This window comes from Rhinatrema bivittatum, chromosome 3, assembly GCF_901001135.1.
Source record: "Rhinatrema bivittatum chromosome 3, aRhiBiv1.1, whole genome shotgun sequence".
Lineage (NCBI taxonomy): Eukaryota > Metazoa > Chordata > Amphibia > Gymnophiona > Rhinatrematidae > Rhinatrema > Rhinatrema bivittatum.
Window position 1 is genome coordinate 517,580,303 of NC_042617.1, and position 26,653 is coordinate 517,606,955.

General features: G+C 45.4%; 1 protein-coding gene across 1 annotated transcript in view; it reads left to right on the forward strand.

Annotated features, from left to right (window-relative positions):
* Nucleotides 1-26,653, forward strand: part of NUGGC (nuclear GTPase, germinal center associated) — an 864,070-nt gene that overhangs the window by 204,603 nt on the left and 632,814 nt on the right. The window contains exon 4 of the mRNA XM_029596224.1: nt 20,847-20,952. Coding sequence (XP_029452084.1) covers nt 20,847-20,952 — 106 coding nt within the window. The remainder of the gene's footprint in view (nt 1-20,846; nt 20,953-26,653) is intronic.

The following is a 26,653-nucleotide window of genomic DNA, read 5'->3' on the forward strand; positions in this document are numbered from 1 at the left end:
GGGATTCTGGTCCATCCCTACCTAGACGATTGGCTGATCAGGGCGAAATCTCGAGAGGAGAGCCTTCGGACAACCGACAGAGTGATCGCCCTTCTGGAAAGCTTGGGCTGGGTAATCAACCTCAGCAAGAGCTGCCTACAGCCTTCCCCATCACTAGAATATCTGGGAGTGCAGTTCGACACCCGGGCAGATACGGTCAGTCTTACGACCAAGAGAAGTTGAAACTTCGGCAGCGTATCCAGTATCTGATGGGAGCCAGTCGGCCCATAGCCTGGGATTATCTGCAGGTTCTGGGTCTCATGGCATCCACCCTGGAAGTGGTGCCTTGGGCGCGGGCCCATATGAGACCTCTACAGCATTCCCTGCTCTCTCGCTGAAGCCCCCGTCGACGGGACTATTCCACGCACCTTCCTCTACCAGCCAGAGTTTGGACCCAGTTGCGGTGGTGGTTACAGTCCAACCACCTGAGCAGGGGGTCGAAGATGTCCTCGCCCACGTGGACCTTGCTCACCACGGATGCCAGCCTGAGCAGCTGGGGAGCACATTGCGAAGAACTCACCGCGCAAGGGCGATGGAACAGGGAGGAGTCAACGTGGAACATCAATCGCCTGGAGGCCCGGGCAGTCCGATTGGCATGCCTTCGATTCGCTCACAGACTGCAGCACAGAGCTGTCAGAGTGATGTCCGACAACGCCACCACGGTGGCCTACATCAACCGTCAGGGCGGAACCAGAAGCCGACAAGTATCTCTGGAGATCGTCCCACTGATGATTTGGGCGGAGGCGACTCTTCTGGACATCTCCGCCGTCCCCATCGCCGGGAAGGACAATACCACAGCGGACTTCCTCAGCAGAGAAAGGCTAAATCTGGGAGAGTGGCAGCTGTCCCCCACAGCCTTCCAGATGACTGTGGATCACTGGGGGATTCCGGACATGGATTTATTGGCGGACATGTCCAATGCGCAAGTACCCAGATACTTCAGCCGCAGGCGCGACCCGTTCTCGCACGGAATCGATGCTGGGATCTCAAACGAACCAGAACCTTTCCTGCTAAAGTTAAGTCCATTTTGGTTGTTATCTGTTATCTGTGCTTAGAAGTAGGGCATTATATCTGCCAAAACTTGTGCACTGTCTTTTAAAAAAAAAAAAGCACAACTGAAATAGATATTTGGGAGGGCTGTTAGTCTGCTTTACCTGTATCAGCCATTAGTTCAAAAGCAGCCCCTTCCTCTTCAGCCTGGGTTTGTAAGGCGGGGCAGTAATTGGATTAAGTTGCCAGAGCCTCACGTGCATTGGGAACTGAATTCACTTTGGAGCTGGGATCTCAAACGAACCAGAACCTTTCCTGCTAAAGTTAAGTCCATTTTGGTTGTTATCTGTTATCTGTGCTTAGAAGTAGGGCATTATATCTGCCAAAACTTGTGCACTGTCTTTTAAAAAAAAAAAAAAGCACAACTGAAATAGATATTTGGGAGGGCTGTTAGTCTGCTTTACCTGTATCAGCCATTAGTTCAAAAGCAGCCCCTTCCTCTTCAGCCTGGGTTTGTAAGGCGGGGCAGTAATTGGATTAAGTTGCCAGAGCCTCACGTGCATTGGGAACTGAATTCACTTTGGAGCTGGGATCTCAAACGAACCAGAACCTTTCCTGCTAAAGTTAAGTCCATTTTGGTTGTTATCTGTTATCTGTGCTTAGAAGTAGGGCATTATATCTGCCAAAACTTGTGCACTGTCTTTTAAAAAAAAAAAAAGCACAACTGAAATAGATATTTGGGAGGGCTGTTAGTCTGCTTTACCTGTTTAACACCCTCCCAACCTACCCCTCTACCCACCCACCCCTAGGTTTGTGTTTCTTATATAACCTGCCTAGATTCATAAATGGCAACAAGGTAAATTAGTATTTCCATAATTGCTATTCATCAAATGTCAAAACTTACCAAAATGAGGATTATCCAATGTAACTGCTGTGGAGCCTTTATTCTGAGGGAAAGCATCTGGAAACTTAGAGCTTGCCCAATTTGTGCACAACTATCTTCCTTGAAAAAGGAGCTGAATGAGGTTAAAGCTCAATTAGCTTCAATTACAAGAATTACACCCACATTGCATTACTCAGAAAATAATTCCCCAACATCACAGAGAAACCAGAAGTCAAGAAAAAGGGATTCATTAGGCTCAGGTAGGACCCACAGTCACCCATTCTTGACAGATGGACAGCCAACAGGTACACCCTCCCACTCAAACAGGTCATTAAGAAATTATTTAAAATCCAGGAATACAGTGGGCTCTGGTAGAATTAGACCTGTGATGAGGAGACACACAATGTACCAAATGCAAAAAGAACAAAAAGCCTTCTCTATATTAGAAACTGAAGAAGTTCTTGAGAAAAACATTGAAGTGTTACCAGAAAAGAGAAAACAAACACAATGCATGCAGAATTTCAAGATCCATAACCAAAAGAAAAATCTAATTGAGATGGATAACTCTGTCAACAGTGGCACAACTGCAAAAGGAAAGAGTGAAGTGAATAACAAATCTCAAATAAAATCTCATAAGGAGTCCAGGAAAAGCAACAACCTTAAAGAGAGTACCTGGAAGGCTATGACCACAAATGCTCATAGTTTGGGAAATAAAATCCCAGATCTGCAGGCCCTAATGGCTGAGGCAGAATTGGACATTGTTGCTATCACAGAGACATGGTTCACAGAATCTCATGATTGGGATACAACAATACCAGGCTATAACTTGTTAAGGAAAGACAGAGAGGATAGAAAAGGGGGAGGTGTGGCTCTTTATATCAGAAACAACATCCAAGCATCTGAGCTGCAAGGAAGTTGGGGCAAGGAAGAAGCAATATGGGTCGACCTAAAAAAAGATGACGGAGCATCCATTTATATTGGAGTGGTTTACAGGCCTCCAAACCAAAAGGAAGAGCTGGACAGAGATCTGGTTGAAGACATCCATAAGATAGGTAAGAAGGGAGAAGTGGTGATCGTGGGTGACTTTAATATGCCAGATGTAGACTGGAAAATCCCATCTGCAGAAACTAAAAATAGTAGAGCAATAGTGGATGCCATGCAAGTATCTTTGTTCAAACAAATGGTGTTGGAACCCACGAGAGAAGGAACTATACTCGACTTAGTGCTCACTAATGGAGATAATGTCTCCGATGTCCAGGTGGGCACCCACCTCAGCACCAGTGATCATCAAACGGTATGGTTTAATATCACTAAAAGAATAGGGAAAAGAACCACAAAGACCCGAGTTTTACAGTTCAAAAACACGGACTTTGAGGAAATGGGTAAGTACCTGGAGGAAGAACTAAAAGGATGGGAGAATGAGAGAGATGTGGAGCAGCAGTGGACCAATCTAAAACGAGCAATCACCAAGGCAACTACTCTATATGTTAGAAATGTAAAGAAAAGCAAAAGAAAATTGAAACCTATCTGGTTCTCAAAGGAGGTGGCTGACAAAATTAAAGCTAAAAGAACAGCATTCAAGAAATATAAAAGATCCCAAAGGGAGGAACACAAAGAAGAATATTTGATTCAACTGAGGGAGACAAAGAAATTAATCAAGTTGGCAAAAAGTCAAGCGGAAGAGAGGATTGCCAAGGAGATAAAAAATGGTGACAAAACATTTTTCAGATACATCAGCGAAAAGAGAAAGGTCCAAAGTGGTATAGTGAAATTGAAAGGTGATAATGATCAATGTGTGGAGAGAGACGAAGAAATGGCAGAAATATTAAACAAATACTTCAGCTCTGTGTTCACTAAAGAAGACCCTGGAGAAGGACCATCTCTACACAACAAGAAACTGGAAGGAAATGGAATAGATGAAAATCCTTTTACAGTAGAAAATGTGTGGGAAGAGCTAAAGAACCTTAAAGTGGACAAAGCCATGGGGCCTGATGGGATTCATCCAAGGATATTGAGGGAGCTCAGAGATGTTCTGGCGGGTCCGCTGTGTGACCTGTTCAATAGATCCCTTGAAACGGGAGTGGTGCCGAGTGATTGGAGAAGAGCGGTGGTGGTCCCGCTTCACAAGAGTGGGAACAGGGAGGAGGCTGGCAACTACAGACCGGTTAGCCTCACTTCGGTGGTGGGAAAAGTAATGGAGTCACTGCTGAAAGAGAGAATAGTGAACTATCTACAGTCTGGAGAATTGATGGACCAGAGGCAACATGGATTCACCAGGGGAAGATCCTGTCAAACAAATCTGATTGACTTTTTTGACTGGGTAACCAAGGAATTGGATCGAGGAAGAGCACTCGATATCATATACTTGGATTTCAGCAAAGCTTTTGATACGGTTCCGCACAGGAGACTGGTCAATAAAACGAGAAGCTTGGGAGTGAGTGCCGAGGTGGTGACCTGGATTGCAAATTGGTTGACGGACAGAAGACAATGTGTGATGGTAAATGGAACCTTCTCTGAAGAGAGAGCGGTTTTAAGTGGTGTACCGCAAGGATCGGTATTGGGACCGGTCCTGTTCAATATCTTTGTGAGCGACATTGCGGACGGGATAGAAGGTAAGGTTTGTCTTTTTGCGGATGACACTAAGATCTGCAACAGAGTGGACACACCGGAAGGAGTGGAGAGAATGAGACGGGATCTAAGGAAACTGGAAGAGTGGTCGAAGATATGGCAGCTGAGATTCAATGCCAAGAAGTGCAAAGTCATGCATATGGGGAGTGGAAATCCGAATGAACTGTATTCGATGGGGGGGGAAAGGCTGATGTGCACGGAGCAGGAGAGGGACCTTGGGGTGATAGTGTCTAATGATATGAAGTCTGCGAAACAATGCGACAAGGCGATAGCAAAAGCCAGAAGAATGCTGGGCTGCATAGAGAGAGGAATATCGAGTAAGAAAAGGGAAGTGATTATTCCCTTGTACAGGTCCTTGGTGAGGCCTCACCTGGAGTACTGTGTTCAGTTCTGGAGACCGTATCTACAAAAAGACAAAGACAAGATGGAAGCGGTACAGAGAAGGGCGACCAGGAAGGTGGAGGATCTTCATCGGATGACGTACGAGGAGAGATTGAAGAATCTAAATATGTACACCCTGGAGGAAAGGAGGAGCAGAGGAGATATGATACAGACTTTCAGATACTTGAAAGGTTTTAATGATCCAAAGGCAACGACAAACCTTTACCATAAGAAAAAAATCAGCAGAACTAGGGGTCACGATTTGAAGCTCCAGGGAGGAAGATTCAGAACCAATGTCAGGAAGTATTTCTTCACGGAGAGGGTGGTGGATGCCTGGAATGCCCTTCCGGAGGAAGTGGTGAAGACCAGAACTGTGAAGGACTTCAAAGGTGCGTGGGATAAACACTGTGGATCCATAAAGTCAAGAGGCCGCCAATGAAGAGTGGGTGACTCGCCAGAATGATGGCTACTGCCTGGACACAATACCCTTATTCAATAAACATACACATGGTTACTGTGACTCCAACATCACTCTAAGCTTCAACAGCAAGAGGAAATGTGGAAAAAAGGATTTGCACTCACAAAGCTGGGAGTAGCTGGCTTGTTACGGCGGTTACTACCCCAAACCAAATGTGCCTGATACTTCACTTTCGATGCACATCCAGCATAGCTCTCTGCTCCAACGGCAGGGGAAAAGAAAAACTGATACTTCACGCATACCCAGCATAGCTTCAACGGCAGGGGAGAAGAAAAAAGGATTCACACTCACAAAGCGGGGAGTAGCTGGCTTGTTACGGCGGTTACTACCCCAAACCAAATGTGCCTGATACTTCACTTTAGATGCATATCCAGCATAGCTCTCTGCTTCAACGGCAGGGGAGAAGAAAAACAACCAATAAGGGCTGTATAACATAGTCTGGGTTAAAACAAATAAGCATGGGTGTAGCTTGCTTATTGCGGCGGTTACTACCCCTACTACCCCCTAACTAATCAAGCTTGATATTTCACTTGGATGCAGCTCCATCACTGCTCTCTATATTAATGGTGGGGGAGGAAGGGAAATAGAACCAAGAGCTAAAAGAAACAGATAAGTATGAGAGAAAAAATGTGTGAAGCTTGCTGGGCAGACTGGATGGGCCGTTTGGTCTTCTTCTGCCGTCATTTATATGTTTCTATATATATATGATGCCCTGGTCCAGCCATGGCCGCCAAGGACTCTGTTATATGCCTTTCCTCCTTGGCCACTGCTGGGCGCCGTCATCCACAAAATTCAGAAACACCAGGGCCTAGTTCTTCTAGTGGCACCAGACTGGCCAAGAAGACCCTGGTACGCGGACATGAGAAGACTACTGGCAGGGGAGCCTCTTCCCCTGCCTCCTCTCCGGGACCTTCTACTTCAAGGTCCCATCCTACACGAGGATCCAGCTCAATTCTCTCTTATGGTCTGGCCATTGAGAGGGCTAGACTGAAGAAAAGAGGTTACTCGGGGCCCGTGATTGATACACTCCTCCGAGCTTGCAAGTTTTCCACATCCCTCACCTACGTTCGCATATGGAGAGTATTTGAAGCATGGTGCGATACTCACGGCACCAATCCACATGCCACCACAATACCTATTGTGTTGGATTTCCTGCAGGATGGACTTCAAAAGGGTCTCTCCCTCAGCTCCATCAAAGTTCAGGTGGCGGCACTGTCTTGCTATGGTCCCAGGAGGGACGGCAAGACCATCGCCAAGCACCCAGATGTGTCTCGTTTCCTGCAAGGAGTCAAACATATTCGTCCGCCACTAAAGTGGCCTGTGCCCTTATGGAACCTCAATCTTGTTTTGGATTTCCTCGCGGGATCCACCTTCAGACCCCTTCGGGGCCTGTCTCTCCGTTCTCTAACCTTGAAGATGGTTTTCCTATTGGCGGTCTGTTCGGCACGCCGCATCTCGGAGTTGCAAGCACTGTCCTGCCGTGATCCCTTTCTCAGAATCACTCCTGAGGCTATTCATCTTCGTACGGTTCCCTCCTTTCTACCTAAAGTGGTTTCCCAATTTCATCTTAACCAAACCATATCCTTGCCCACCACGGCGGGTTTGAAGAAATCTGAAGAAGGCCGGTTATTACGCCATCTCGACATTGGCAGATTGCTGCTCAGATATCTGGAAGTGACGCGAGACCTGCGACAGACGGACCATCTGTTCATCCTACACAGCGGGAAGAAGCAAGGTGAAGCGGCCTCGCGGCCCACCATCGCCCGCTGGATTAAGGAAGTTATCCGAGCAGCTTATGTGGAGGCTGGGAAGTCTCCGCCTCTACAAGTCAAGGCTCATTCTACCAGAGCACTAGCAGCTTCCTGGGCGGAGTCCAGGTTGCTATCGCCTGCAGAGATCTGTAAAGCGGCGACATGGTCCTCCCTCCATACCTTTTCCAGGTTCTACCGTCTGGATGTCCAGGCCAGGGAGGACTCCGCATTTGCAAGGGCGGTCTTACATGGTCCTCAGGCAGCCTCCCGCCCAGGCTGGGAGTAAAGCTTTGGTACATCCCATTTGTACTGAGTCCATCTGGCTACACGCCAGGAAATGTTGAGATTACTTACCTGATAATTTCCTTTTCCTTAGTGTAGACAGATGGACTCAGCATCCCGCCCAGCTGCCTGTGTACATGGGTTTCACCAATGCAAGGTAAGACATGTCATTTATTCCTACCAGAGCGTACACTATACCAGGTGTCAACGCCTTCCGGTTGTGAAGGCTGGCGGTCTCCAGCTACTATCAATCGGTCAGGGGAATCCTGTTTTCACTTTTCACTTTTCACTGAGCGTCAGTACACACATCCATAACAGCTTTTGCAAGGAAGATTACTGAATTGCTACGCTTCCTGTGGGGCTATATACCCCGTGCTGACGTCAGATCCATCTCCAACTGCTAGCACGCGGATACTATCCCATTTGTACTGAGTCCATCTGTCTACACTAAGGAAAAGGAGATTATCAGGTAAGTAATCTCAACATTAGATACTATTGGCAGGAAGGTTTTCAAGGTTCAATGCTTGTCTCTAGGATTGCGTCATATCAATTATATATGACTCACTATCAACGCAATCTCTGGAAGCAGATGCAACAATTATCTGAGTCCTTACCTCAGCAATATCAAGACTCAGTGAATAACATCATACACAAGGGCCTAGAAGCAGGCAAGCATGAAGTCCATGCAGCCTTTGATAGTTTTGAAACCTCATCCAGGATGGCTGCAATGGGAATTATTGCCCATAGGTGGGCCTGGCAGAAGACCTCTGACCTCAGGCCTGAGGTTCAGGAAAGATTAGCAGATTTGGCTTGTGCTGGTGACAACCTTTTCAGAGGAAAGGTTCAAGATGCAGTGGTGCAGCTAAAAGAACTCTCTGCTGTTCCAACAGAAATGTAGAACAGTAAGAAAGGACACCAGAAAACCCTATTACAGACCACGGAAGTATTATCCATCAGCACCCCATGGTAGGGCATCCAGACCAGCACAGAGAAGTCAGCCTAGGCAACCAAGGGCACCTAGGCCTCAACCTCCTCCTCAGACGGGCCCAGCATCAGGATTTTGAGAACTTGCCAGAAGACAGCAGCCACTCCACCAACCTGATCCCAGATCTACCAGTGGGAGGTCGGGTCTCATTCTTTCAACCCAATTGGTCAAACATCACAACAGATCAATGGGTACTATCCATTATAACACAAGGTTACCATCTGGATTTTCTCACAGTACCAAAAGGCTCTCCATCACAGTCTCTTTGGATACACAAAGATCATATCATATCACTCTCCTTCACACAGAATTATCCACCCTTCTGAGAGCCAGGGCAGTGGAACCAGTTACCCGACCTCAGCAGGGCAGAGGATTCTACTCCTGTTATTGCCTCATTCCAAATAAAACAGGAGGTCTATATCCCATCCTAGACCTCTGCAATCTCAACAAATTTCTACGGAAAGAAAAATTCAGAATGGTCTCCTTAGGCACCATGCTTCCCCTTCTTCAAGCAGGAGATTGGCTCTGTTCTCTGGCTCTGCAAGATGCTTATGCTCACATTCCAATATTCCCTCCTCAATGCAAGTTTCTACGCTTCCTGGTGGGACATCAGCATTTCCAATACAGAGTTCTACCATTCACACTTGCCTCAGCACCCCGAGTATTCACAAAGTGCCTAGCGGTAGCAGCGGTTCATTTGCACAAAGAAAGTATGCATGCCTTTCCTTACCTGGCCGACTGGCTTATCAAAAGCCAGTCAAGACAAGGAGCTCCCAACTCTCTCAAGCTCACAATCAGTCTGTTCACTCGTTGGGATTCCTAATCAACTACCAGAAATCCCACCCACCTCATGCCATCTCGCCTACTGCAATTCATCGGAGCAGAGTTAAACACCATAATATCAAGAGCCTTCCTCCCAAAGGACCGCGCAGAGACACTCTCCTCATTAGCAAAATCTTTGCACACAAAGACACATGCCATCACTTTCTAACTCGGCTCGGCCACATGGCCTCCACAGTTCATGTCACTCCTATGGCCAGATTAGCCATGAAAATTACCCACTGGACATTAAAGTCACAGTGGATACAAGCCATTTCAACCACTGTCATCTCCAATTCAAATAACCCACCAACTACGTTCATCTCTCCTTTGGTGGATGAACACGAACAACATGCACTCAAGCCTAGCCTTCCAACAGCCAGTTCCGCAAGTAACTTTAACTACAGATGCATCCACCTTAGGTTGGGGAGCACACATAGGTAATCTCCAAACACAAGGTACTTGGACAAAACTCGAAGCAACATTTCAAATCAATTTCCTGGAGTTTCGAGCTATATGTTATGCGCTACATGTGTTCAAGGAAAGCCTTTCACACAAGACTGTTCTTATACAGACAGACAACACAGTAGCCATGTGGTACCTGAACAAACAGGGAGGTACGGGCTCGTATCTCCTTTGTCAAGAAGCTGCACAGATTTGGGACTGGGCCCTGACACATTCCATGTTTCTCAGGGCCACTTATCTAGCAGGCATACACAATGTGGTTGCAGATCGCCTCAGTCGTCAGTTCCATCCCCACGAGTGGTCCCTGGATCCTTTGGCAAAGACCAGAATATTCCAATGCTGGGGCCAACCAACCATAGACCTCTTTGCATCCGACCTGAACCGCAAAGTGGACAGATTCTGTTCCCTATATAAGCGGACCAACAAATTTGCCAGGGACACCTTTGCTCGCCCCTGGAACTTAGGCCTTCCCTATGTGTACCCCCCGATACCGCTAATAACCAAAACTCTAGTGAAGCTACAACAGGACAAGGGGTCAATGATACTCATAGCCCCGTATTGTACTCAAGTGTGGTTTCCCATTCTTCTCGACCTCTTGATCAGAGAACCAATTCGCCTGGGTACAGTTCCCACTCTCATAACTCAGGATCAGGGCAAGTTGCACCATCCCAACCTTCAATCCCTATCTCTAACAGCCTGGATGTTGAAAGCTTGATCCTGTAACCATTCAATTTTTCAACAAATGTCTCTCAAGTGCTTGTAGCTTCACATAAACCTTCCACATGAAAAATCTATCATTCTAAGTGGAAAAAATTCTCCACATGGTGTGCACAGAAAGGTATTGACCACTTTTCTTGCCCCACAGCATCTTTTTTAGACTATCTTTGGCACCTTTCAGACTCTGGTCTCCAGACCATGTCAGTAAGGGTACATTTAAGTGCTATTTCAGCTTACCATCATACAGTAGAGGATGCACTGATATCAGTGCAACCCCTTGTCAGCAGGTTTATGAGAGGTTTAATTCACCTTAAACCCCCGTTACAGCCTCCTGTCACAGAATGGGACCTTAATGTAGTACTAACAAGACTCATGCGTTCTCCCTTTGAACCCATGGATTCCTGAGATGTTAAATTTCTTACATGGAAGGTTCTCTTCCTAGTAGCTATTACATCTGCTAGAAGAGTTAGTGAGTTACAAGCACTTGTAACATACTCATCTTTTTTTTTTTTTGTATAATATGTTTATTGCATTTTCACAAACATATTAGACATGGCAAATGATACAGGAAAAAGAGTAAAAATTACAACCATAATAATTTACAGTTCGCAAATAGTATGAGCACGCATTTCCCAACCGTAACAAGTAAGATACCTTTCGGTATGCGATTAGTCTTGGCAGAGCAAATCAATGGAAAAGAAAGGAGTAAACCAAACTCCAACGAAAAGACCACATGTTTGTCTGCAAAAGATACAACTTTCAACCATCCCCACTAGTACCTTAAGAGGCCTGCTCCTACATACATGCATGTAGAGGTTATATAATAACATATAGTGAGATAATGAACTATCCTTTACCAGTCTAATCCCTCCCCCCGCCCCCTTAGAACGATTTTATTGATGGCTTTATTCATTTATTCAATTAGTCATACCCCCCCCACCCCCACCCCCTATGTGTCTGTGCAAAGCGTTACCAAACCTGCTCTTGGGACTGCTTACACTTAGCTGCTTAGCCCTGGGTAGGGCACGGTTCTGGACTGTATTAGAGTTCTACAGACAGGGACTTATGGTAGGCCGTAAATAAGTATTTAAGGGCTTCCAAATTGTTTCGACTTCTAATCGACGCTTAGCCGAATTATGCCTGGCACTGCAAAATTCTAAAGTATAAAGCTTAATAAGCAATGTAAACCAATGGTCGTGTCTGGGGGCGTCCTCACCCATCCACCCCGTGAGAATCACCTTCTTGGCTATCAGCCCGGCTTTACATATAAATTTGTGCTCAGCCACCAGTGGCTTAGGGAAGAGTAACGGCACCACTCCAAACAACCACCACATAGGGTTCATCGGAAGGGCCTTCTGTAGTAGTTGACCACAAGTTCGAGCGATCTGCGACCAAAAAGCATAGATCACTGGGCAAGACCAAAAACAATGAAGGTATGAGCCTTCTTCAAGTTTACACTTCATGCAGATAGGGGAGGTGCTGACCTTAGCTTGAAAAGCCCGAGCCGGGGTCATATAGTAATACCGTAAGAACTTGTATTGCAGCTCCCTGTACAAAATACTTTTTGACCAGGTAGGTAAATCCTTAAAACACTTTAAGAAAGCAGGCAAGGATAACGAAAATTGGGGCCATTTTTCCCATCTCTCGTAAAGAAGGGCAATATTGCCTGGGTCCGTCGCTGCTTGCAGCGCCTGTCTGTAAGTTGCTATGGTCGGCTTATTGAGCTTTTTTGCACCTATCAATTTATGTAAGGCCCAAAAAGAAGGCAATGGCTCAAAAAATCTCCCCTGTACGCCCAGGAAATGCCGCAGTTGATAATATGCAAATTGGTCCGAATTTGAGAGGCCATATGCCTCCTGCAGATCTGAAAAGGCGTATATTAGCCCCGTACTCTGGGAATAACATTGATACACCCACTTCAACCCCTTACTCTTCCATTTATGAAAGACAGAGGTTGTTTGCGCTGGGGGAAATAAAGGGTGGTCGCATATATCTAAGAAGGCCGTTACCCTAGAAGAAAGATGCAGCTGCTTACATAAAAAGACCCACGCCAGGCGGCATAATTTTATCCATGGTTGTGCTGCCACTAACGGGGATAGGTGGGCTGTGGGCAACTGAACGATCGCATTGAAAGAACGAATCCCCAACCAGTTCTGAAGGTCTATCAGCGGAGTATAATAAGTGGTGTGTTCAAGCATGTCCTTGAGATGCCGCAGAAGTGCCGCCAAATTATAAGTCCGAATATCTGGACAATTCAGTCCCCCTTTATCAAATGGGGTCATTAAGGAACGCAATGCGATACGCGCTTGCTTGCCAGCCTATAAATATTTTCGCAATATTGCATGGAGTTCTCGACGATGTTTCTGAGTAAGCCAGACTGGTAACATTTGAAAAATATAGATCCATTTAGGTAAAACCATCATTTTATATAAGTGTATTCTGCCCGAGATTGAAAGTGGGAGAGACTGCCATCTGTCTAGTGTGCTTCTCGTGGTCCGGAGAAGCGGCTCTACATTCTCCCTATAAAGGTCTGACACCGAGGAAGGGATTCTAATGCCCAGATATTTCATCGTGCCTTGAACCCATTTAAGCGGGAAAGTTCCAGTCCACGTTTCTCTCACTCTGCCTCCTACATCTAGAACCTCAGATTTATCTTGGTTCACCCTCAATCCTGCAAATTTTCCATATGCCGCTTGAATATTTAAAAGCAGCTGTAATGAATTGTGGGGATTGGTAAGGTAGACCAGTATGTCATCCGCGAATGTGGCTATCTTGAACTCATGCTCAAGAGATCCCAGCCCTCTGATGTCAGGAGTTTGAGCTTTTTTCCTAAGAAGCGGATCAATTGCCAGGATGTACAATAAAGGTGAAAGGGGGCACCCCTGTCGGACACCCCTCCCTATATGCACCGCCTCAGATTTGTAACCATTGGCAACAATATGGGACTCAGGACTGTGATAAAGGAGTGAGATATAGGTCAAGAAACTACCCTTAAGGCAATATCTCTGAAGGCATGAAAACATATAAGGCCATGAGACCCTATCGAAAGCCTTTTCTGAATCGAACCCAATGGCTAGTGCGGGAGTCTTATTATGGAGAGAAGTTGCCATAGCTGTTATCAGGTGAATAATATGGGTGCAGGCGGGCCTGTTCTTGACAAACCCCACCTGATGTTTTGAAATAAGCGCGGGTAAAAAATGCCCCAGTCTATCTGTTAGTATTTTGGCCAATATTTTTAAATCACAATTTAAAAGTGATATTGGGCGGTAAGAGGCTGGTTGCTGGGGATCCTTTCCCGGCTTAGGGAGAACCGTAATATAGGCGGTGTTGGAAGAGATTCCTTTTGTATGGCATCATTAAAGAAAGTGGTAAGTGGAGTTACCACCTGCAACTGTAAAAGTTTGTAAAAATCAAATGAGAACCCATCAGGGCCCGGAGCCTTTCCCCTTTTACTTGAGGCGATAACATTGGAGACTTCTAACGGTATAATGGGTCTGTTAAGAAATGCTAATTGAGAAGCTGAGAGTGTAGGTATAGGAAGATCTTGGAAAAAATCTGCTTCTTCTTTTGCCCCTCCAGGAACATCATCAGTATAAAGGGATTCATAAAAAACCCGAAAGACCTCGCAGATGGCCTTACAAGAGGTAACCGTCATCCCAGCCATTGTTTTCATGATGGGAATAAAAGTCTTTCCCCTGTGGGCACGAACCAAAGAGGCCAGATATTTACCCGCTTTATTACCAAATTTAAAAAAATTCTTTTCGGCTGTCTGAAATGCCTGCTGGGCCCTTTGGTGTAATGCACAATTAATGTCCTGTAATATGCTGAAATACGCCTTGTGTTGGGCCAGAGATGGATGAGAGGACATATGTTGCTTATGTGCACGGAGTTGAGATTCTAGCTGTAAGATTTTATGGTTTAAACGTTTAGACCTGGAGGCCATGTAGGAAATGATCTCTCCTCTAACGATAGCCTTGGCAGTACAGGTGAGAATTTTCTTTGTGGGAATGATTATTGAGGTCAAAATCTTTCCATTTTTGGGAGAGGAAATCTTTAAAATCCGGATCTTCGTGCAAAAAACTGGGGAACCTCCAAAACCTTTCATTGGGTTCTTTAGTTTGAAACCAAAGTTCTACCCAGATCATGCATGGTCTGAGATCGCTGGGGAACCTATAGCTGCCTTAATAAGGGCCTGAAACCCATCTTGCAGTGTTAGTATATAGTCAATCCGTTATAAGGCAACGTGCGCCCGCGAGACGTGTGTATAATCTCGCTCTGTGGGATGCAGCGTACGCCAAGAATCAAGCAAAGAAAGTTCTTGACACAAAAATGCCGCTCCCTTCCCAGCATGGCTCCTAGTGGCAGGTCCAGGAGGCGACCTATCCAATTGCGGATCATGGGTGAAGTTAAAGTCTCCCGCTACTACTATGTAACCTTGGGCATGGGTCACAATTTGTGTTAAAACATAAGTATAAAAGGCATGGGAGTAAGTATTTGGTGCGTATATACAGCAGATCGTGATTTGTTGACCATTAAGCGTACCCACAACAATAACTAACCGCCCCTCTTGGTCCTGTATAGTGTGAGATATTGTACAAGAAGCTGATTTGTGGACCAAGATCGCCACTCCGCCTTTTTTCCCTTTAGCTGGCGAGAAATAACAGGCTCCCACCCAGTTTTTCTGTAATTTTTGACTCTCGCTAGCATTCAAATGAGTTTCCTGGATGCATGCGACTGTGGGATTGCATTTTTTTAGTTGTTGCAAGATCTTATACCTTTTGATTGGCGAACCCAGCCCGTTCACGTTCCAGGATACTATTTTTGTAATATCACCCATTGTAAATAGATACGGGTTTGTGTTCCCCAACGGGACCCGCCCCAGGGCCAATAGCCTTTGAGCCTTCTGTCCCCTCTGCTATTAGGCTGATCCATCCCGGGATCCAGACCATGGCTATAAACATGTATGGCCGTAAGCATAGCCACATACCCCTGGGCTTAGTGTGACCTTGTTGCCCTGAGTACATCATATCTATAGAAATGAGCAGATGACACATATCCCCCCCCTCGAACACCCCCCCTCCCTCACCCATCCCCCCTCTCCCTCCCCTCCCTCCCGTCCTTCCCATCCTCCCCTTCCCATCCCCGATACCCCTCTTCAAATCCTTGCCCTTCCTAATCCCCTTAAATGGGGAGAGAGTCACGTATTAATGCGGGCGGGCACCACACTTCCACTCCGCGTGTTCCATAGTAATCGCCGCTTCCTCCAGGCGTATCGTCAATCGGGGCGGGAACAGGCAATGCTTTGTACTCTATCCGTCATCGGAGTGGGCTAATCCATTCTGGTTCCTGGCTGGGCAGCGTGGACGAATGCAGTCCAATCCTGGAGTATGTCTTTGGGCCCAGCAAAACTTGAGTAAAACTGATTTTGAACACATAACGTAACAATCAACAGTAAAGAGATGAGAGAAACCAATGCGTGTCTCCCTGCTGAGAACATTACTTCACGCTCCCCTAATAGGCAGGTGTTTGCTCCATAACTTGTGGAGGCGCTTAGGTCCGCTATTGTTCAGATCTCTCATGATGGCTAGAGAAAAAAAAAAAAGCAAAAAACTGCAAAAGAATCAGAGTCCATCCGCCGCAGCCACCTTTTTAAGGAGAAAGAACAAGCCTCCCTTGCTCGGAAGCCCCTACACCACACAGAGATAGCGGTACTGATTCAAGATGGCCGATCCACCGCCATTTGTTAGGGCCATGTTTGAGTCAGAAATTGCTGTGCAGCCTCCGGGTTTTCAAAGAGGTGCGTGCGGTTGTTGTGCCAGATTTTGAGCCGGGCTGGAAATTGCAGGGTGAAACGTACTTGTTTAGTAAATAAAGCAGAACATATTTGAGAGTAGCTCCGCCGTTGCCCTGAAACTTTGGCCGAGTAATCCTGGAAAATACGAACCCTGTGTGATTCATAAGCAAGATCCGGGACATTCCGGTAGGCTTGTAAAAGCGCCTGCTTGTGAGCATAATTAAGAACCTTTGCAATGACAATTCTGGGTCGATTCTCGCCATCGCGTCTCTGTCCAAGGCAATGGGCCCTCTCTATGCGGAGAACAGGGAGCAACTCTGGGAGATGAAGGGCATCTGGAAGCCAACTTTCCAGAAAAGTCCCCAAGTTTTTCTCCGACAGCGATTCAGGTAACCCCAGGAGTCGGATGTTAGATCATCGACTCCTGTTCTCCAGATCCTCAATTTTAGCCGCTTGCGCTGCTAGTTGTGTTTCCAGCGCCGACAATTTTGTAGAAGCGGTGTGGGCTTCATCCTCCAATGTTCTCACTCGCGCCTCTATTTGCTCTAGCCGAGGGTTAAGGTCCGAGAGGGCCGTGTGGATTTCTGTTATCTGAGATATGGTAGCAATATGGTAGCAAGCTTCACATCCAGCGCTTCCATTAAGATCGATTTTAGCTGTTCCGAGACCTCTGGCGTGAGCTCGGGTAAAGCAGGAACAGATGGCTTTTCTTGCACAGCCGCCATCTTTGCGTCTTCGGGTTTCGGCTTGTCTTTGTCCCTTTTCCCCGCTCGGATAGGCATTCCCGCCGGTGAGCGCTGCATGTAGTTGGTTATGGACATGTATTTAAACAGGATCGCCCTGTTTCAATGAAGAATCCGCGGCTTGCAGGCTTAAAAAAAGGTTATATTGGAGCGTGGCACCCGGAGCCCTCTTAGGCACGTCTTGCCTCCATCATACTCCATCATACTCATCTTATACCAGGTTTCTACATGACCGAGTGGTACTCCTTACTCACCCTAAATTCCTTCCCAAGGTGGTTACTGACTTCCACTTTAATCAGTCTATAAATTTGCTCACATTCTTTCCCAGACCTCACTCGCACCAGGGCGAAAGAGTTTTACATACCTTAGACTGTAAACCCGTGCTAGTATATTATCTAAAATGCACTAAAGTCTATAGGACCTCTACCCAGCTCTTTGTTTCTTTTGACAAAAACAAACTGGGTAAAGCACTGGGCAAACAAACACTCTAACTGGCTTGCAGAATGTATAGACTTCTGCTATGAAAAGGCAGGCCTTTCTCTCCAGGGGCGAGTAAAGGCGCACTCATTTAGAGCAATGGCAACCTCAGTAGCACACTATCATTCAGTACCAATTGCTGACAATTGGTACTGAATGATAAATAAATCTGCAAGGCTGCAACATGGAGCTCCCTTCACACATTTGCAGCTCAATACTGCCGAGACGAGGAAGGACAACAAGATTCAGCCTTTGGACAATCTGTCTTAAAGAACTTATTTCCAGTATAATCCCAACTCCTCCCACATCCAACCTTGTTATTTCAGGCTGCCTCATTTTTTCCCAACAATTCACCAGTTGTTGTGCCCGTTGCACAAGTTGTTGCTGTTGGTCCAGTACAAGAATGACTCAGCCTGTAGCTTGCTAATCACCCATATGTGAGGACTATCATCCTGCTTGTCCTGGGATAAAACAAAATTGCTTACCTGTGATAGGTGTTATCCCAGGACAGCAGAATGTAGTCCTCACGAAACTCAACCATGGGTTTCGTGAGGACTACATTCTGTGGTCCTCACGAGGTGGGTCCGATACGTTTTATTATTTTATTTTTGCTAACGCTTATTGCTACAAACGAAACTGACCCTTGTGGCTCAAGGGATAATGGCATGCTGGGCATGCTCAGTGTGCCAGTCAAAGGTTTCTAGAAACTTTGACAAAGTTTTCCGTGATAGGGCTCCATCCAGTGACGTCACCCATATGTGAGGACTACATCCTGCTATCCTGGGATAACACCAATTATAGGTAAGCAATTTTGCTTTACAATTATTTCTGAGTGGGGATCCATCTATAGCAGCTTGGCTTGCTCTGTTTTCCTAATAGGAGGTGTATTAGTGTTTAGGGCCTGGTTAAATATTTGTAGTGGTAAATTACTGTATTTTCATAAGGAGGGGTTTTCTGCCTGCCAGTAAAGAGAGTTTGTTTTGCTTTTACTAAGATGTGATCAGAACCAGAATATCTTTTTTTTGTATGGTGAGTTCTACGGGTAATGCCCTAGTTCTGCTCTGCACCCATTTTTGGAGGTCGAGGGGGTTCCTGAGGATGCAAAATGTATATTTACATTTTGCCCCGTGACGGTCACATATTCAGTGTCACGCATGTGAGAACCATCTGTCAGGTGTGTCCCGGCCAAAAGAAAGTTGAGAGCCACTGGTCTAGGTAACAGAAAAATTACTTGGACATACGCCTTTGAATTTGGACCTCAGAGAATCTTTAGTTGAAAGGATAAGGGGCTTAGGATTTCTTTTTTAACATCTGGCATGGTAGATGTTGTTTGTGTTATGATTTGTGGGTGTATGGACCCTTGGCCCGAGATGCGAGTTGTTACTGCCTGTGGGGAGGAGCCCCACAGTCTGCACCATCAGGAGGCGAGGTATTGGCACAGTAGGGAGCTCTGGGCACAGTGATGGAGAGGGCCCTAGGGACCAGGAGGTTACTCCAGTAGGTTGACAGACTGGAGGCAGTACCTGGGCTGAGACCCTGAAGAGAGAGGCGCCAGACAGACCGTGGAGTGGAAGGTGTAGGACAAGCCGTGCAGGAGATTCTCCGTGAAGGCAGCCTAGGGGGCGGAGCTATGCAGTGTAGAGGGTATAGATGTAGTGAAGCAGGCCAACCTGCGGAGCAGGGAAGCCCAAGCCAGGCGTAGGCAGGAGCCTGGAGAGCAGAGGAATGCTGGCAGGCTTGTGTAGATACAACCCCGAGGAGCGGGGCAGATGACAGTCACTGAGAGCACAAGAGCACAGCCCTGAGGAGCGAGGAAGCTCTGCAAAGTCTCTAGAGATAGTAGGCGCAGCCCGAGGAGTGGGGAAGTGCAGACAGACTTGCATAGGACACAGGCTCAACCCCGAAGAGCGGGGAAGCCTTGTCGATGCACTCACAGGTTGCAGCAGTGTTCCAGGGAAGACCCGAGTAAAAGCAACCCTTGCAGAGTAGGACCAAGGAGGCACAGAGCCAGCCCGAGGAGCAGGGTAGACCAGGACAGCAAGTCCCCGTGGAGTGCACACTGACCCCTGAGGAGCGGGTGCCAGACAGGGTCCAGGAGCAAGGCAAGTAGTGTAGTCGCAGGAACATGACGGCAGGAGTTGTAGACATGTACGGAACTTGTTGCCAAGTCAGATAGCTGGGGGCGAAGGTGGAGCTTAAGTACAGATATCCGGTGACATCATCAAACAGGGACGCCCCCGAGGTTCCTGCCGAAGAGGCTTCAAAGGTGGAGCCGATGGCACGCGTGCGCGCGCCTAGGAAGGCCCGCCATCGTTGTGGGAAGTAGCGGCATCCATGCTGCCATGTGGAGTCCCGGGGAACACGGTGGTGTAGGCTGCCCTGCGCTACGAGTAGACCCGGGGAGGGCAGAAGAGCGGAGCAAGATGTACATGCGGTTGCAGCCGTCTGCGACCAACAGGCATAATAGTTTGTATTTGTAATGCTTTATTGCAGGTTCTTATGTGTTACATTGTGCCCTGCTTCAAAATTTGGATGAGTACTGTTTAAAGAATATTTTAAAAAATAAATAAAGCCTGAGACTAGATAGTTCTGTAGTACTGCCTCTGGACTAAGCGACTAAATGGTTCTTACAATCTTTAGCTGCTATATTCTATTTTGTTGATGTTAAAACTGTTATTCGTGCAAAAACGGCCACATACACAGTATGCGGGCCTCAGGCGAGCAACGCACATTTTAAGAAGCCTTGAAATACGCGCATACATATCCATGCGTGCTTCAAGAAGAAGGGGGCGGAAAAGGGATGGGACATGGGCATTCTGGGGCGGGGCCCAGATATCCGTGTGTGAGTCCATATTTTAAAAAGGCTGACCATGGCACACATCAGCTTTTTATCCATGTAACTTTATTTCTGGTTCTTATGAAAAGCAAGTCTAGCGATCTTGTGTTTTAGGGCACTTGGTATAGAGTGAGGGTTCAGGATCATGTGGGGGGTTTGTAGAATGAAAAACCAGTGGGGTCTTGAAGACCTCAATATGAAATGGTGGACTACTTGAAAAAACTGGTTTTTCCCTCGTGCGAGCATGTTTTAAAATCCGCCTGCATACATGTGTAAAAGCTGCTAAAGCCCTAGCTAAGATATGTATCGGAGGGGTACTTTAAATGATACGTGCGTGCTTGTGAGCACAATTTAAAATTGCAGCATATCTCCGCTTATGCACAGATACATGCGTTTATGGGCACATGCACGTTCCTTTTAAAAGTGTCCTGTTTGCTTGTAGGTTTGTAGAGCAACTTTCCTATTTGAATATTAATTCTAATTATTGATTTTTGTAGTTGTATAGTTTAGTGATTGATTCAGTATACAGTAATAACAAAAGAGGATATTTAGGAAATTAATTATATTTACTGTTACAGATGAAGACATTGAATCAAAGACAAGACAGAACATAATGAAGGTGTATAACAAATTTAATGAATTTCAAATCCAAGACCGCATTAAAACTAAGATTTCGTTTATCATGTAAGTAGAATGTAAATTTCTCCCATTTTAAAATATTCTTCAAATCATTGCCTATAAGGAATGTTGCATTACAATGGTGGTATCTTTTAACATAACCACTGATAATTTTGTTGCTCAACATACTGGCCTTTACATGTCATTAAGAGACACATTGTAATGGTGCCTTCCTCTAATTTCATCATGGAAGATTATTTTCAGATGAAAATTGGTTCCTGAGCATCTGTATCTGAGCTCAGATGGCCTCCTGGTAAACTGGTTGCATTCAATATGACGTTTAAAGTAAAATTGTTCAACATTATTCTGTGTGGTCCCTTTTAAATTTTGTGCTGTTATAGAGTTTTAAAAATGCACAAAAAGTAGACTGAATGGCTTAGTAGATTTTCTCAAGGAACAGAGCCTTTTACCTCTATGTTGTCACCAAAGATCTAGATAACTGAAAATCATTTCCATTTGAAAGCTGTTAGCTGGCCCACATAAAGGAGTTAGTGTAGGGATGGCTAACTCTGGTCCTTAAGAGCCACAAACAGGTCTGGTTTTCAGAATATCCACAATAAATATGCATTAGATACATTTGCATGCCCTGCTTCAATTGTATACAAAACTCTCTCATGCATATTCATTATAGGTATTTTATAATGAAAATTGATTACTCTTGAGGACTGGAGTTGGCCACTCCTGAATTAGTGGTATCAGTCCATTTCCCAATGGCCAAATTTCTATATCATTGAGAAAAATCAGAACTGCTGGGAGGAGGAGGAAGTCCACTAACTCCTCTGGGGGGGAGGGGGTAAATGCATACTGGGTTCTCAAGGCAACATTGATCTGCAGCCCCCTACCAAGGAATCTTGCAGCAGTAACTGGTTTAAAAAAAAAAGGGAGAGGATGAAAATAAGGAAAAAAGTATGGCTAGCTGTGAATGAAGGGTTGTGGTATTGTAACTCCAATTGAACTGTCAGCTTGAAAAAAAATTGCATCTGGCATCAGTTGACACCCTTGTCAGCAGTCTCAGCAAAGAGAACTTAGATAATAGGCATAGAGACTGACTTTCCCTTTTACATTTACAGTCCTTACTTTCAGAACAGGGTGGAGAAACTTTGGTAGAGTACTGTGAAAAAAAAAGTCTGTATTATTACTGCTCATGTGACTATAGACTACTTCTAATATCTCTTGATTCTGTATATATGTAAATGAACCAGGTTCTATAATATTTTCCTGTAAAAACTGTTGCTTTAGAGCATTATAATTTTTTACTTGTCTTTTATAATTTACTAATTCTATGTGGATGCTTTTCCTTGACTGTAATTTAGTGATTCTTTGCAGAACTGTGGGCAGGCAATTTGGCACCTATAGCAAAGTAAAAAGTAATCCCTCACCTTGTACATAGCACATGCCACCATTAGCTGGGTAACTCTATTAAATGTGTTTTTTTTATTTAAAACATAACTATTATTCATAATCTATAACTATACACAGGTATGATTCTTTGGTCTGTGTGGACACGATCCCTAACGTCTACAAGAACTGAACCTTAAGCTGTACCCAACTGTTGGTGAAAGGGCCACTCCTGGGGAAGCAGACAAGATATTTCCTTTTATAGACTATCCCAGTGTTTGTAGCTTGGCAGCACTCACACTTTTGGCATTTTGAAGAGATAAGAGCTAAGTGATGAGTTACAGCTCAGATGTGCTGTGCCCATTACAACAAGGTCATTCAGGGGTCCTAAGTATAGAATGCAGATTCAAATAACCTGGAGTTAAATAAAGGCAGCTATAAGGGTAGATGAGTGAAGGATAGAAGTTAGAGAACAGAGCTGCATTGCAAGCTGCATGCATGCCAGTATTTGGGTGAGACAGTGAGTGCAGTAGTCTGTCCTGAAAGGGCATGGACTCTGGGAGGACATGGTCATTAGCATGCACAAGAAAGACACACACAGAAATAAATTTAAAACCAACTTTTATAAAATTTTAAAAAATTTGGACTGTAAAACTATTTACAAATTTTAAAACAAAAGAGGAAAGGGATGATAAAAACTAGGGGAAAAAAACTATTTTCATAAATTAAAAGGGTCAGGAACCTCTGGATGCAAGGGCCTGATTGGCCTAGGGATCTGGAGGCTGTGGCAGTCACCTCATGCACACCAGCTCAAGAGCCTGGGCGAGGCACTCCACTATCCTCCAAAAGGAAGCTCACAGACCACGGACATTCTTCCCTATCCTCTGTACTGCTTCCCCGATAGCTGCTAGAATGTGAGCCTCAGGGCTAGGAGTGTGTGCTTCAGCCACAGATCCTGCATCTGAAGCCATGGGATGCAGTCCTGAATCTGGGATAAGCTGCCCAGAAATCTTCTCATCTCCCTTGCTCAGATTTAGCATCCAGAGGTCCCAGGGCAAAATAGGGAGGAGGCCCTACCGGGGAGGGGAAAGGAAGCAGAGCTGTGCCACTGGAAAGACCAGTGGTAGTGGTGGTGGTTGGTCTGCTGCAGTGAGCACAGCTGCTGCTGTAGCAGGAGGGGCCAAATGCTCTTCCTCCTCCTCCTCCAACGAGCTGGTGGTGTCTGTAAACAGATACAAAAGTGTGTATCATGTTATCTGCTGGTGCTCAGGGGTGTGATTGGCTTGCACATAGAAATAATTAGATAGCATTGATTTATGGGAGAGATGGAGGCAATGGTAAGTGAGCCCATATATGGGACATCCATCTGACTTTGGGGAGTGCAGATGGGGGTTGCAAAGCCATATATAGGTTCTCAGAGATACATAATCTTCTGAAGAGCGATCCTTTACAGCATGGTGCCTACCTAGCAATAAAACCTTGGAGGCAGCCCCAGTGGCAGGGAGGTATGTGTAGGAGTGTTCCTTGGATTCCAAGCCATCAATGTTCATGATGCTGCCACAAGTCAATTAGTCGTTGCTGGAAGGGAGGAAGTGATAATCCCAGGTAAGGTATAAAAAGTAGGTTCTAACACACTCTATACTTCGATAGAAAGCCTGAGAGTACATTAAAAGTACTGATCATGTCCCTGGGATTTTATAAGGAAAACTTTAATGTGCATGAGGGATTCTAGCAGATACTGGTAAAGATGGGGTCTTGTTTGGCAGGGCAATAGTGGGGCTTGAGATGGAAGCAGGAAATCAATTAACCATGTAAACATCTCTCTAATGGACCTTTAGGGAACTTATCTATGGCCTCCTCCTGTTGGCACACAGCTGGTCTAACCACTTCCCTTTCTTGCGGCACAGCTCTGCGGCTGCCTTTTCAAGGTCTTCAATCTATACAGAGAAAAAGGAATAAAAATATAATCGTTCTTTGTTGCTGAGTTTGTGACCTTCTAATTGCCATATTACATTTTGTACATAAAAAATTTTGATCCTGTTTTCTTGCCTCTATCTCTTTGTGCATCAATATATGCTGTTTAGCATATGCCTTATCTAGCATCCCCATACCCAAACCCTACCACACCAACCCCCCCTACCTTATTTCCAATAAACTACTTACCCCATGGGGGTGGCAAGCTCCACAATTAAAATTATTTTGTGTTCCTGGTTCTATTGCACCCCTGGATGGGGAAGAGCAGATCCTCACTTGCTATCAGTACCACAAGAGATGCCAGCCTGGTCAGAGCCCTGGTACCTGCATAAAAACATATGCCCAAATTTTAAAAGTCCCATGGATGCAAAAATTCCGCATTTTAGAACAGGCCCAGCCGCACGCTTAACTTCCGACCCACACAACTGCTGGGCTTGCTGAAGGGGAGGGGTAGGGTGGGAGGTGGGGAAGTGTACTGGGGAAGTGTGTGCCAGCAACTGGCTGGCACACAGAGTTTACTTCTGCTCTGGAGGAGCAGTAAGTATCAAAACAAAAAAATTGGGGTTTGTAGGATAGGTTTAGGGGTTTGGGAAGAGGGAGGAAGCTTAGGGTTAGGCCGATTGTGTCGCGGCACGTAATTGAAAAACTATGCGAGCAAAGTGTGGATATTGTATTTTATAACATGTGCATGGCGACGTGCGCATTTTATAAAATCGGGGAGTCTTTGAAAATCGACCCCTTAGCATATATTAAAGTTCCTGAGTAGGTGGAAAATTGTGCACATAAAGAAAAGTATGCAATTGCTTTCAGAGGTATAGCTACACATATTTTAGAAGCTGAGCAGATGCATCTACACAGATTCTAAAATATAGCGGGTGGCATATTCCAAACGTGTTAAGCACTGAATATCTGGGTATAAAAATTGGGCGGGCAACCGGATAAGAAGTCATAGAAACATAGAAATGATGGCAGAAGAAGACCAACGGCCCATACAGTCTACTCAGCAAGCTTTCACACTCTTTTTTTCTCATACTTATCTGTTACTCTTGGCCCTTAGTAACATTTTGGCTGTTTCCCCCCCCCCCCCCCCCCCCCCCATTAATGTAGAGAGCAGTGTTGGAACTGCATCTGAGTGAAATATCTAGCTTAATTAGTTAGGGATAGTAACCGCCTCAATAAGCAAGCTACACCCATGCTTGTTTACCCTGACTATGTAATTCAGTCCTTGTTGGTTGCTGTCTGTATATAGATCCACTTTTCTTCATTCCTGCTGCCATTGAAGCAGATAGCTATGCTGGATATGCATGAAGTATCAGTCTTTCTCACAGGACAAGCAGGATGGTAGCCCTCACATATGGGTGACATCACAGGATTTTTTTTTTTTTTTTTTTACCATACTGGGTCAGACCAAGGGTCCATCAAGCCCAGCATCCTGTTTCCAACAGTGGCCAATCCAGGCCATAAGAACCTGGCAAGTACCCAAAAACTAAGTCCATTCCATGTAACCATTGCTAATGGCAGTGGCTATTCTCTAAGTGAACTTAATAGCAGGTAATGGACTTCTCCTCCAAGAACTTATCCAATCCTTTTTTAAACACAGCTATACTAACTGCACTAACCACATTCGCTGGCAACAAATTCCAGAGTTTAATTGTGCATTGAGTAAAAAAGAACTTTCTCCGATTAGTTTTAAATGTGCCCCATGCTAACTTCATGGAGTGCCCCCTAGTCTTTCTACTATCCGAAAGAGTAAATAACCGATTCACATCTACCCATTCTAGACCTCTCATGATTTTAAACACCTCTATCATATCCCCCCTCAGTCGTCTCTTCTCCAAGCTGAAAAGTCCTAACCTCTTTAGTCTTTCCTCATAGGGGAGTTGTTCCATTCCCCTTATCATTTTGGTAGCCCTTCTCTGTACCTTCTCCATCGCAATTATATCTTTTTTGAGATGCGGCGACCAGAATTGTACACAGTATTCAAGGTGCGGTCTCACCATGGAGCGATACAGAGGCATTATGACATTTTCCGTTTTATTCACCATTCCTTTTCTAATAATTCCCAACATTCTGTTTGCTTTTTTGACTGCCGCAGCACACTGCACCGACGATTTCAGTGTGTTATCCACTATGACACCTAGATCTCTTTCTTGGGTTGTAGCACCTAATATGGAACCCAACATTGTGTAATTATAGCACGGGTTATTTTTCCCTATATGCATCACCTTGCACTTATCCACATTAAATTTCATCTGCCATTTGGATGCCCAATTTTCCAGTCTCACAAGGTCTTCCTGCAATTTATCACAATCTGCTTGTGATTTAACTACTCTGAACAATTTTTGTGTCATCTGCAAATTTGATTATCTCACTCGTCGTATTTCTTTCCAAATCA